This window comes from Anopheles merus, chromosome 3L (genome assembly GCF_017562075.2).
Source record: "Anopheles merus strain MAF chromosome 3L, AmerM5.1, whole genome shotgun sequence".
Lineage (NCBI taxonomy): Eukaryota > Metazoa > Arthropoda > Insecta > Diptera > Culicidae > Anopheles > Anopheles merus.
Window position 1 is genome coordinate 5,408,606 of NC_054085.1, and position 13,502 is coordinate 5,422,107.

A 13,502-nucleotide genomic window follows, 5' to 3' on the forward strand; every position below is an offset into this window, starting at 1 on the left:
TAGAAGTGACGTGTGGTTTGTGTTATTTTCCCTACACTCAGCAGGGGAATAAAGTGCAATGCGGAAAGGCACATGTTTCCTCTCACACCTTCTTTGCTGACTGAGCTCGTTCTCACTCGTGCACTGGTCAGGTGCCTGTTCGGTAGCAGCAGCTTCATGGTTACACTTACCGTTGAGGACGTGCACGCGTACGCTGGCCACGTCTGCGTTGGACGGTGAGCAGGAGTACTTGCCCGAATCGTCCAGATCAGCATTCTGAATCAGCAGGTGCGAGGTGGTGACGTCACCTTTCTCCGTGATGACCGAAACACCTCCACGGCTCGAATCGTAGCTGATCACCTCGTCATGATGATACCAGAAGATGTACGCTGGCGGCTCCGGACTGTACTTGACCGCGCAGGTCAGGTTGATGGTGCTGCCCTTGTCCACATGCAGATCTGGTCCACCGATTATTGTGGCCGTTGGCACTACAAAACAAAAAAAAAAGAACAAACGTGTTCAGTTAAGAGTTTGCTGTTCGATTGCAAGCATACAATTGCAATCAACTATGCCCATTTTGCGATAGCTTTGTTTCGGCTATGACTAGGAGGATGCGTATGTTTGCTATGTACTGAACGACGCTTCGTATAAAAGTAAGCAACATGGGATGCAAATGTCTGAAATGGGATGCAAATGACACTGAACGATATCTTTATTGAGTTGTCAAGAATCTCAGGGGCATTATTGCTGATATTTATGAAGACACAGACGTGTATTTTGTGCAAATTTGAACAAGTGTGCAATTTTAATAAAAACGTGATGAGTTTGTAATATGCAATAGACTTGTTTTGGCCATGTCTTTTTCTTCTTCTACTTTGAAGTGGTAATATCTTACTCGATTTCATTTTACAAAAATATTGCTTTACTAGTTTAAGTTTGTTCAGGGTTATGTTTAGCTTTCTATTTTGTCTCTTTGATATTTTCAAATGTAATGAAATATTTTCTAAACTAAGATAATTGTGATCTGTACGTCTCTTATTATTCCAACCCACACAGTTCATGCGCCTTTGTTCTATTTTTTTGTTAAATATTATATGTATAATAATTTACGTGACTTGGGCCGGTCTGGTAGTACAGTCGTCACCTCGAACGACTTAACAACATGCTCCTCATGGGTCCGTGCCCCCATACGTAGGACTGACTATCCTGCTACGGTAACAAAAAGTCACTGAAAGCCAAGTGGTACAGACAGGCCTTGACCGGCAGCGTTGTTGTGCCACAAGAAAAAGAAGAATTTACGTGACTTGTTCCCGTAAAAGCAATGCCATCATACAAAAACATTCGCATAAATGTACCAAGGATTTCTGATTCAGTTGACTCCAACACTTCTTCTGTTAGGCGTAACGACCTACGCGGTGATGACGTCCTATCGAGTCTTATTGAGTAATACACAGCTGGATAGTCAAGTCTTACCAAGTCAACCTTATGTACTATTGTAACAATAAAAAATATGTAAATATGTACATATTTGAAACATTCAAAATTTCATAGTTTTATAAATGTCAATGCATTTTGAATGATCATTTCTATTTGCGTAAAACATAATCTGCACTGAAAATATTCCTCGGCATTATGAGCTTTTCGTACAACAGGCCTAGTAATGCACTGCAATCGAAAAGTGACGTCATGAATAATGCAACAAAGTATTTGCAACAGGAATTATCTAATACAGTTCACAGACGATCCTGTCCCTGATGCATGTTTCTCTCTTCCCCTTATAAGCATGAATTGATTTACTATCGTTGTTTCGTGTACCACCGCTTAGAATAACATGTGTTATGCCACACCTTGTTAGTTCTCGCTCCTTATCTGTATCGCTTCAGGGCCTAGAACAAGTGTTTGCATTGTTTTACCAAATCAAACAAAGTGTTACCACATCTGACTTTGGGTGGGACTAATTTCGGATCTGTTTAGTTTTGAGGCACCATCAAACAATCGGTCATTAACGTCAGGGATAAGAGCTTTCCCATCTCGGCCAGCGGCTAGAATGGAGAATATCTGGCCCGATTGCTAACAAATGGTAGGTTGAAATAGGCATTACAATTAATTAGGTCCTCCTTCCAAAACGTGATGACCCAGCCCGTCAAATGTCGAACCGCAACAAGTACACAACAGCTGCTCCAAACCAGCAAAGCGGTAAAGCTTAAAGTCTCTCGGTTTTCCTACAAGGTTCCAAAAGCACCGAACGCAGCCGGCAGTGGCAGAAGTTGAGTGTTAGTACATGGATGAAAAATGAGATCGTCCTTATCTAAACCATACTGGATGAACACAGAACAAGAGTAGGAAGGAGGAAAATGAGGGTGGAAAACACCACAGCTGTCCTTTCGAAGGAGGGCGGTCTCAACGAGGCGTGAAAAATAAAAACACCCCCAAAACTAAGCGAACGTCCCTTTTTGCACTTCCCAAACTTCCATGCGCCTACGGGAGGCTTCTTCATGGCGGAACATGTCATCCATCCCTGTGCGTTGCGTTTGGTGCGAACCATTTGGTGTGATGGGCGGGCTGGACTAAAATTAAACATCAACAGCGATTCATTTCCGCCACGTCGTTTGCAGCATTCCACTGAGACAAACAGTAGCCTTACCCACCAGGGTACGAGCAGCCCTGCCGTAGGTTGTTTCTGTGACAGGGATATCTTTTTCCCACCATCGAAGCTTACATCCGAGAACTTTTTCTGTACGGGGTCGAAGCGGACGGTTGCAGTAAAAACAGCACAAATGTATACCCGGGCGTATTTGGGTGGTGTGCTGTTTGCCCTGGCACTTTTTTCCTGCTAGAGCGTTCCTGCTAAATTCCTTCATTATCATTATCGTCGTCACTGACAATGTTTACATTATGGCTTTCGTTTTTGTGCAACCTTACGTGTCGACCAAGCTTACCGGTCGCCTCGGAACGGTGGAAGGGCAACTGAGTCGTGATTTAGGACTAATGTAAACTGTTTAATGTTACATGGCAAATGGTGGAGCTTTACTATGGAGATGAATTTGGTATTTTGGTAGAAATTTGGAAACATCTGTGTTGAACTTCATTTTTTGAAAAGATTTAAACAAAAATGAAGGCCAAATAACCATGAGTTTTTTATATTTATATTAAAAAAAGAAAACAAATCATGTCAAGAGAGTTTAAAAATCAATGGAAATGCTTATCTAAAACACATTCCTTGCAGAGTATTGATCGTATTATGCTTAAAGAAATAATTATTGATAAGATTATTCCAGCGGTTGATGAAATGGATATGATAAATTGAGTTAAGAATTGATATGTTTTAGCTAGGAAAACTTGAGAACAAATTCTAGAACTGAAAGATTATTAAATTGCTTACAAGTACTTTTTGTTAAATTAAATTATTTAAAGATATTCTTTGATTAAATTACGCCTCAATAGATTATACACTCCCATAGTAAGTTTTCGTTTCGGAACAGTTACATTACATTTACTGTAACTTCAAATTCTTCAAAAATAAAGAATAATAAAGTTAATAGGTATCTAATGTATTGACATATTTAATTGAAATTGACATCTTTTATTAAATTAACGAAAATGAATGTATTTATTTTTTTTGTGTCGTAAAAGAAGCCTTTCGCACAACCCATACACAAATCACAACTCAACCAAGAATCAATTGTCATTGCTATTAGTTTCCTTCGAGGCACTGGCTGGATTTAGAAAACCGTAGCAGTTTGGCGTCAATTAGTGAATTTACTCCATTCAAAACCCCTAAGCATGTTTCTACTTCCGAACTAATTCTGTTTCACCAGCGGGATCAATTTCTTTCAAACACGTCTGGGAAAAGCTGGTGACAGCGCCAAAGAATCAGAGTTCGTTTGGTACTTTCTCAATTACTCAGGATTTTGTTTTACGAACGAAATCGAAAATGGCCATTTCTCAGCGTAAGAAAGTTTCATCCGTTTACGAAGTCTTTAGATGGTAAATTCAATAATTTGCACCAGAACTTATATAATTCGTCTCGTGAGGCACTAAGCGACCGAATAGAAAGGGGACGAAAATAAATCCACTCGAAAGTTTACTTCCATTTGCACTCGATTCTAACGGTTTGCCATTCGCTTTGTCTTTGGTTGTGATGGCATTCGTCGGTCCTTTTTGGTGTTTTTTGTTCGTCCACAAAAGCATGAGGATTCAGGATGTAAGAAAAGCTGTTCACGGTGGACACATTTCTATGTTAATTAATCGAACACTAATGCATTTACCGGATTTAATTTTTGTCGGTGCCACCCTTTCAGCTTAAACCCAGCAAATCGTTGAGTGCGAGTGAGAAATTGTAATTGCACTTACTAGACTTTTTGTTTCCCTACTCAGCCACGTCTCTGTTCAACCTTTGTACGCCTTAAGGTGTACAGGGCTCCAGAAGGGATTATCATTTGCGAAAGGTCAGTTTTTGGAAAAGGTTTCTTCTCAGTGCATTCCGAAAACCTTGTACAACTAATTTCCACTTTTTTTTACTTTACTGTTTTTACTTGATATCGCGAAAGGAAGTACATTGTGAAAGTAGATGAAGCAAGGTGAGAATGGAAAAATAAAGCAAAAAAAGAATAGAAATAGCAGATCCTTAGGGATGAAAGCGGACATGCTCACGATACGATGCTTTTTAGATGGATTTTATTACTTTACCGGTAATGAAGGATTTGTACATGGCTACTTCTACAATGTTATAAGGAAGGAAGGCATGTTCGAAGCAAGGTGTTCGTCTCCATGGCTTTGTGATGATTCATTTGTTTTATATTTATTGTGCTTCCTGCTGAATGAAAATCAGCTTGATAGGAATGTTTTTTGGGGTAGATTGCGCTGTAAAAATATTAAGTATTACAAAAATGAAAATTTCTTACCCAGTTTCTAGGATAACTTTGCAATATTGACAGCATCATTAAACATCCACAAGATGTTTTTTTCATCGCAGTTTCTTGAAAAAGATCTTGCGAGCTTTTAGTAATGCTATTAAAATTGGAATTTTGGAGACTGATTCTGAAGCCAAAGTATGCTGTTAAAGTTAAAGGTCCAAGATGGGTGTATTGCTAAAGAAATTAATGTTTTGCTGTATTATCAAAAAGAAAACTATTTTCATCCACCTTACTGTACTGAAGCGTGGAGCTTTACAGTGGCGGCCACTTATGGTCCGGATTAACCAATTTTAATATCAGAGTAATTTTAAAAAGCGTATTTTTGTTCTTCATAATTTAAATGTAATGAAATAATTTAGAAGTATCAGGAATAAAATTATAGAGAAAATTTTGTTTGATTTTCTACATAATACCTAAATTGATACAAATAAAAGACGAGAAACAAATGTATTTTAGGAAAATATTTGGATGTAGAGAAGTCTTCATAAACGTGCGTTTTTGCGGGTGTTGGAATGAAAAACTAATTATTCATGATTGTGAAATCGAACTACGTGAACATAATAAATAGATAAGAACAACAAAATATTGTTGAAGGCCACGTCAAAGCTATCGGTTGTAACAAATTTATGTTGATGAGTTTTACGCTAGTAAGGAAGTTGCATTTTGTTCAAAGGTAAACTGTCAAGAAAGGCTTAGAATTGTATTTTCAAGATAGAATTTATTTAGAATGTATGTATCAATGCAAGATAAACATTAGTTATGATGAGGAAAATGTCGCGCAGGTTGACAAAATCCAGAAGGAATATTCATGCTTAGAACCATTGAACTTGTTACGGTATCTAGAAAGTTATGGGGATGCATGAGCGCTTATGGCACGAAGTCTTAATCATTACCTTGTTAAAGATAGATAAGATTCATGTTATTGACATGTTCAAACATACTCAGTAACCAAGCCAGGAACAAAAATGTTGATCATATTCGAAGCAGTGAATATTCTATCTAAAAAATGAAGAACGTCATCGATGCAATTAGGTTAGGCAGTAAATTTCCAACAATCCTTCATTTCTGACACTTCTGAAAGTTTAAGTAACTCTAAAATTATGACAAAAATAACACTCTCTCAAATTGCTATGCTAATATTGTTGATATATTGCAAGAACATAGCTGAAGAGTGTCCTCACCAATGGGAGAAAAAAGTTTTCCGATTAGTGGTCTAGAGAACTGTACAGGGTGCCGCAAAATCAGATAATAGGTGAAAATATCCGACTTTACGTCCGCCTCTGTACATGTGCAACGAATAGTATTTATGTTATAGCGTGCATAGAAATTGCACACGAAATGAAAAGGTCAACGAAAGTAAATCGCACTTTGTAGTATACGTTGAAAGAAACGCAGAAAATGACGCACAGAATAATTTAAAACTCAACATCACATGCACACTAACGTGTGTGTACCTCAGCAACTTGTTCTATTAAAAGGGCAGTAAATTTATTGCGATCTTCATTGCTGCTAATGAATTATTCACAATGGTCTAAATTTAAAAACAAAATGTTCATTTCATTTCATTTGGTTCGACGTTGTATGCTTTAAGTGCTTTTGAGTTGAAAACGTATGAGCTGTGTGTTTTCCATCAAGCAAGAAGTAATGAGCTTTTTTTAAATATACTTCAGGGAAACACTACTAAGAGGAGTGTCATGAGTGCAACAAAGACTATTGAAACTATTTTAGCGTAACTTTTCAGAAACATTTAGGATTGCCGGGATTTAAATTTTTCCAAACAGGTTGTAAGTTTACAATACTGACATATGACATTGTATGACATACAATATAACCCTTTGTACATGCAGAAAGATTCGAATTGACCATATTGCAATAGATCACGTTAATGGTACGGTACCCTTGAGGCTGATAGGAAAATAAAACGACACCAACGTTTAAAATTCTACACCACATAAAAAACATGTAGAATGTTTTCTACCTCATCGGTCAATGTAGTGCGAGCGTTGCTTGCATGCACCATGTACCACGATATCAGGCACGAAATTGATTAAATCTAAACTGCATAATTTACACCTGCACGACGGGAGTTGTCAGCGTCATCGTTGTCGTTCGCTGAGGTTAGATTTTGAGCCACAACTGACTCGTTGCTTTTTATATCCTTTCGCTTGAAACCACTGCACAATCATCGTGTCCATGGAATTTCAGGGACAAATTGCTGAGCAGAGACAAAAAAATTGCTTGGTAAAGAAGGCAGAAAAGGGTTGAGGTAGCCGTAAACGACACACAACTACGCGAGAACATGAACAGGATAGCTGTTTCTTAGGGTAAAGCTATTTTAATCTGTGCCATGCTGCTTCTGCTGCTTTCAAGCTGCAACTGGATCAGCTTACCATTCCAGCTTGCTCTCTGCCACTGGCTCTCGCTCTCTTACCTTTTCTCTTCACTGTCTACTAATTTCAATACTACGGAGGGCGAAAGGATAAAACTGTGCCAACCCAAGTGTTGCAAGGTGCATACTAAACAGTACAATTCCTACCCCTTTTCCCGCTGTGAATCGCCTTTTTTATCGCGTTTGTTCATTCAATGGCGAGATCGAGACCGCTTGATAGAATCAACACGTCGGTGAAAAATAGTGGTAAAAAACAGTAAAAGCACCTGCTCATACTGCAGCGGAAGTTGCAAAGGATGGGTGGTTTCGTAATTACAGTCCAATGTGTTAGGAATTAAAATGCAATTAAGCATTATATGGCGCTGCGAGTATTCGTGTACAAAAATCGACTATGTGAAGCGGGAAAAAACAGAAGCATAGTAAAAATGCAGTGCACAAAAATATTCTTTTTTTGCTACGTCGCTAAAACGGAGAGATATCACGTGAATGATACAACCATCGTATTACATTTAGTCTTTTTTTCACCAGCATGTAGTCAATTGGATAGCCAAAGTGTATGGGACCAGGCACCAAATTCATGCAAATAAAATAAAAAGATTATCGAACGAAAAATGGTTTGCTGTTTTTTGGTTTGTATGATTTTTATTTACATCCTCTTATATTATTTTATGTTAAGATGATCTTTAAATACATTGGTTATTTTATGCGGTCGGAATCCGGCCGAATGTTTTTTTGTATTCTAGCCTCAATAGTAATTTCAACTATTTAACAAACATTTTCCATAAAAAAAGCCGGAAACGAGCGAAAACTATGTGGGTTTTATCCTTATTGCCCGATCATTGATTAAATATTTTGGTTTTAAATGTTTCATGTTAAAAACATTCGATGAAATAAAAAATGTTGATAGATGTGTTAAAAATGTTAAAAAATAAAAAAAGAGATGTTAAATGGCATGGCAGTAAGTATACAAAATAACAAACATTTATAATGACCATTATTATATGGTCTTAGTCTTGGTTATATTGAAAAATTCTTATTGTTTGCCTAATCGGTTATTAAATTAAATTAAATATCAAGCATTTTATTTTAATAATTTTGTAAAGATATAGGATTTTTGACAGATATTTATTATCTTAAAAACAATTTTTAAATCACAATAAAAATATATGGAGCAGAATGATGACGATCATTGATGAAACTTGATTAATGAAATAGGGAATTTTCTTTGTCATGGTTTAATGTTAATTTAATTTCGTTCGAAGAACATTACATATTTCAAAGAAATTTTAAGACTCCAATCGTTGAAAATTGTGAATCGCGTGGCCCAAAATTTGATACTCCAATTTTCTGGTTAACGAAACATAATTCAAGAATGTTGAATGAATGAGTTTAAACAAAAAAAATCGTATATGCTGCAAAAACCGCCTAGGTCAAACTTTCAGTGCAAACTAAATGATGCGATAAAGTAACTGCTGCACGGTATTTGTCGTTGTGCTTCATGGAGCAGAGTGATGAAAGTATGTTCAAGTATAACGCTGGAACACTGAAAAGACACAATTTTCCTGTGCGAATTCTACACAAACCATCTTGAAGCGTCATCGAGGCACTTGCTACGGATCAACTGTTTTGGGGCTCCGATGGGAAAATTAATTTAATTTAAATCATTGCAAAGTTTATCTTTTGCGAGCGCCTCTTCCCGTAACAGCTTCCATCTTGGCTTTTCAACTCGCTTCCTCCAATCCTGCTGTGCCATAAAGATGGGTTGTAGTCTTGAAGATTCAACTCCATTGGGGCATGAGTTTAAAGCCGTGAATAAGTATTCCCAATGAAAATAATGAAGGAAACTCTGAATTGAGATGAAAGTCTTTACCACAGAATATAGTACATACACATGATAGGTTTGAAAAAATAGTTCTCCGCACTCTTTTAGTATACGAAAAGATATCGTTAATATCGTTATAAATACTCACAGTGTGTGTGTATGAAAATGCACGATTGGCGGCATCATGCCATTTTAATTAAAGACCCACTATTGATTAAAAGAAAATTATTTTCCAGCACGCGTATGGTGTGCTTTCAAACGTGCCGTATAAACAGAAGGAAATTCATCCGTTTCGGGTCAATTTATTCGCAGTCTGAGGGTCCACATGTTAGTTTTAAAAGTAATCAGGCATGCATGTTCAATAATTACTTCTGCTCATGCAGCTTTACTTCAGCCTGCGTACTTTGCCCGAGCCCAATGGAAAAGCAATTAGTACGCTTCGACGGTATTGTCCCGTGTACCGCCACGAAAGGATAATCACCAAGGAAAAGGCAGTTTATTAATAAATTGCAAACCTTTGCGGTGCAATGAGACGGTTCATGTAGAACAGAAGAAGTATAAAAAGAAATATAATTATGCCCTTTGGAATGCTTGAAGTGTGGCAAACGGAAGTCATGTAAAAGCAACCTGCAATCGTGATGCTTAACGAGGGGTGTTAAAGGTAATTTAATTTATGTAATATTTCAAACGGCATATACGATACAACTGAATTGCAACAAAAGACCACAGCATGTTCCGGAAAAGTCTGATACAAACGATATTTGATTATAGCTACGTTCAATAATTGGAAAATTGATCATTAAAATAGGCTCCTTCTTTCGATGAAGAAAAAAATAGCTTCACTGGCACTGACCTTTACTCCTGCACTGTTGAAGAGAGTCTCCGGAGTGCTGTGATGTCTATCAACCACATTACGGAACAAAGGTAAACAACCATACGTCTCCATACCTACGTTGAAACGGTTTAATTAAGCAATCTAATCTATGCCTACCATACTAAATGGGTCGTGACGGAGTGTTTTTTCTCCTCCCGTACGTTTCTTTTGACACGCGGAACAAACGATGCAAAATGTCTTTTTGACACGATTTTCATCCATTTGTGGCTGAACCGCAAGCCTGAACCTGTTCCAAGCAAATTTGGAAGCAAGAATGGGGAACCGTTTTTCTCTCCATGAGCTATTTCTGGCCTGTTTGAAACGACAGGGAACGCAAAAGCTTGGCAGGATACGGAAAGCAGGTTCCAAACATTAGTTTAGGTAAGGTCATTCCGATCCGTGTAACATTTAATTATGGTCGTGTTCCGATATACCTATCAACGCGGGGTTGTAGCAGGACTGCCTCTAAAAGCACAGTTGTGTTGTGTGCCCCACAAGCTGCTATATATTTGCCTATGTCTTGTAGTCCTTTCGTACTACGATACTCTGCAGTCTGAAACACTGTATTTGGAGCAGACGAAAATGTAGTGAAAACAAAAAAAAACACCTGCCGGACGCAATATATTCAAGAATTAGTCATGTCCAACGAAAAACGAACATCAGGACGTGGGTCAAACCCGCGGCACAGGGTTCGATGATTTAATAAATATTCAAGAATGTTTACCCTTCACACTGGGGACAGAAAACAAGAAAAGGGAAGAAAATCAGCGAATATCTTACCAGCTCAAACAACCAGCCACAACCTAAGTTCCCATGGTCTCAGTTGGCTTTTTGCGAAGCACAATCTTACTTATAGCAGCACCCCAGGTCTGTGTTTGTACTAGGTTGAGACTGTTTTTTTTTCTCCCTAGAAATTCCCGTGCTTCCACCGACAGCGGGTAGTGGGAAGGTGGCAACGGAAATGCTCAAGCCCACGACCCAGCCCCATTGTTATCCGGTGCCCATTTGCCATCGTCGTCCATAAATTATAACTTTCATGCAATAATTTTCCTACTAGCCTGAGTACGATCCAGCACGTGTGTGTGTGTGTGTGAGAGAGAGAGAGAGAAAGAGAGAGAGAAAGAGAGAGAGAAAGAGAGAGAGAGAGAGAGAGAGAGAGAGAGAGAGAGAGAGAGAGAGAGAGAGAGAGTTTTGGGGACGTAGCTACCGGTGAAATTACCCCAACAGTGCTGCTAGCGAAGCCTTCGGGCTCATTTCATTTCGTTTATCGAGCTTAGGAAATCTACAGAATGTGCTCCTGTGGAAGAACCGTCTGCAGAATTTTTCTTGCACATATTTTTCTTCAGCTTTGCGAAGAAAGTTGAATTTTTATCGTAAAAAAAGGATACAAAAAAGGGGCACGAGTTGACTATTGGGCCCTTTCGAGTGGACAAGGTTAGCTGGGTAATTATGAGATTATCATATTTCACCGAAAATACTCCTGTACAACAATTTGCATACCATTAGACGACGCTTTACCGGTGCGCTTGTGAATGTGTAGTAGCTCTGTCTTGTTTGTAACGTTATTTCATTTGTGTAAGCCAATCCGCGACCATTGTCCAACAAGTGACCGAAAGGTGGAGGAACCAACCCCTTAGGATCTTAGGTAAAAAATGTAAATAAACTTCACACATTCAAGACACATTGTGAGAAAAGCATATTGTACGACAAATAAAATGGTTACAAAAAGCTATGAAATGCTGCTGATTGATCGATTACTTTATGCTTTATTGTTTTTGATCTTATTCTTCTATTTGGCGTAACGTCCTACACGGACATGGAACATGGACATGGACATTCAAATAGAAGAAGAAGAAGATCAAACCCAAATCATAGGTTACGAGGTTCTCGAAACACCCAGACTCGGAGGTACGCAGTTTTCTACATTTCGGACGTTTTCTGTTTGAAGCCAACAGACTGAAATTTCCAACCCGTCAGTGGAACAATCAAAGTCTATTTAGGATACAGGTCAATGCATTGGCCTTTTTTACTCTTATACAGAGATCTAGGATTTGACAGTTACCTCGTTCATTTCTGCACCCACGCTCAAAGTGAATGGAGTGTTAATTTTGCAACTATGTTTACTTATTTTGGTGCTTATTTAATTCATTTTAATTTAATTTAGTCGAGAATATGCATTGCAAGAATATTCAAAATTAACTGTTCTAGTTGCGCCAGATTATTCCGAATACCAAAGGTTTTTGCGTGTTTTGTTAGTGTATGGTATTTGTTATTACACTTGAAACATCACCAAACAATATCATTTTTAAAAATTCCAAAAACTCCTAAATTTATAAATATAAGGATTGAAAATACTAGGGAGTGAATTATAATTTTTACTATTCTTTATTCGACGTGTTAATTACAACAAACCGATCGCGACTGACTATTCCGCACGTGTTCCCGTTTCTTTGATAGTTGATCCATTATACATTTTATGAATGGTACAATTTGCTCCAAGAATTGTTAAATGTAAAATGATTAGCTTTTTTACTAAATCGCTTTGAAGTCAGAAATATCCAAATTTTATGCGCGAAAGGTATTAAAAAAAATATTAGGTACTGTGACTATTCACCATTAAATTATTATTTAAATATTTAGTCAAATACTCGCTAAGCGCAAATATTTTGACTGAAAAGCGTAATATTCGACTTACGCAAATGCCTCAGGGACGCATTGACCGCGTATCTTGGGAGCAGACTGTATTTCGTTACCATTCGATAGGAAAATGGAATTGAAAATATTAAATTAGTTTTTGTTTCATCAAACGTATACTTGTCGAGCTAAACGGTTATACTATGTCGAGCTGTACATCTCATCAAAAGTAGTGCTAAGCTTTTTTTATTTCATTTTTTAGCTGATAACATACTGTTTCTTGGAAGAAGCTACAGATGGTTGATAGTACCACATATATATCTCAATAAAGTTTCACAGAGAAATAAAATTTTAAATTAACTTGGGAGTCACATTGGCGGAACAACTTTTACAAAGTTGTGTGCGATTGCCGTATCTACAAAATGGACAGCTCCCTTGACAAATGTAAAACTTTGTTACATCAATTAACTGGAGGTTTGTTTTTTTTTTGGCTTCCTAGCCGGCACCATTCGGGCATCATTTTTAAATCGTTGTATGTTCATTACCCAACCCACCGTGGTACATTTACATATTATTTCAATTCTCCCGACGAAATTGAAACCTTACGAGAGCGGGCGAACCTTTTGTGGTGCAAATGTGTCAAAAAATGAACTAAAGATCACGCCCGTTGCATTCCGCAGAGAATCGCGATAAAAGCGACGAGTTTAGTGGAACACGAGCCCAAGAAACGCAAATAGAAACGATGGCAGGCAGAAGAGCGTGCGGTGAGAAAAATGAACGGAAAAATTAGAATAAATGCTTCATCTCAAACGACAACCAGGATGAACCGGAGGAAATGGAGCGTTCTTGCGTCGGCTCGACGGTGGGCGGTTAGCGAAAGGAAAGTTT

General features: G+C 37.9%; 1 protein-coding gene across 7 annotated transcripts in view; it reads right to left on the bottom strand.

Annotated features, from left to right (window-relative positions):
* The window catches only part of LOC121600617 (hemicentin-2-like), a 220,148-nt gene that overhangs the window by 1,943 nt on the left and 204,703 nt on the right, over positions 1-13,502 (bottom strand). For all 7 annotated transcript variants that reach the window (XM_041929370.1, XM_041929366.1, XM_041929369.1 and 4 more), the window contains one exon: positions 171-467. In XM_041929370.1, coding sequence (XP_041785304.1) covers positions 171-467 — 297 coding nt within the window. The remainder of the gene's footprint in view (positions 1-170; positions 468-13,502) is intronic.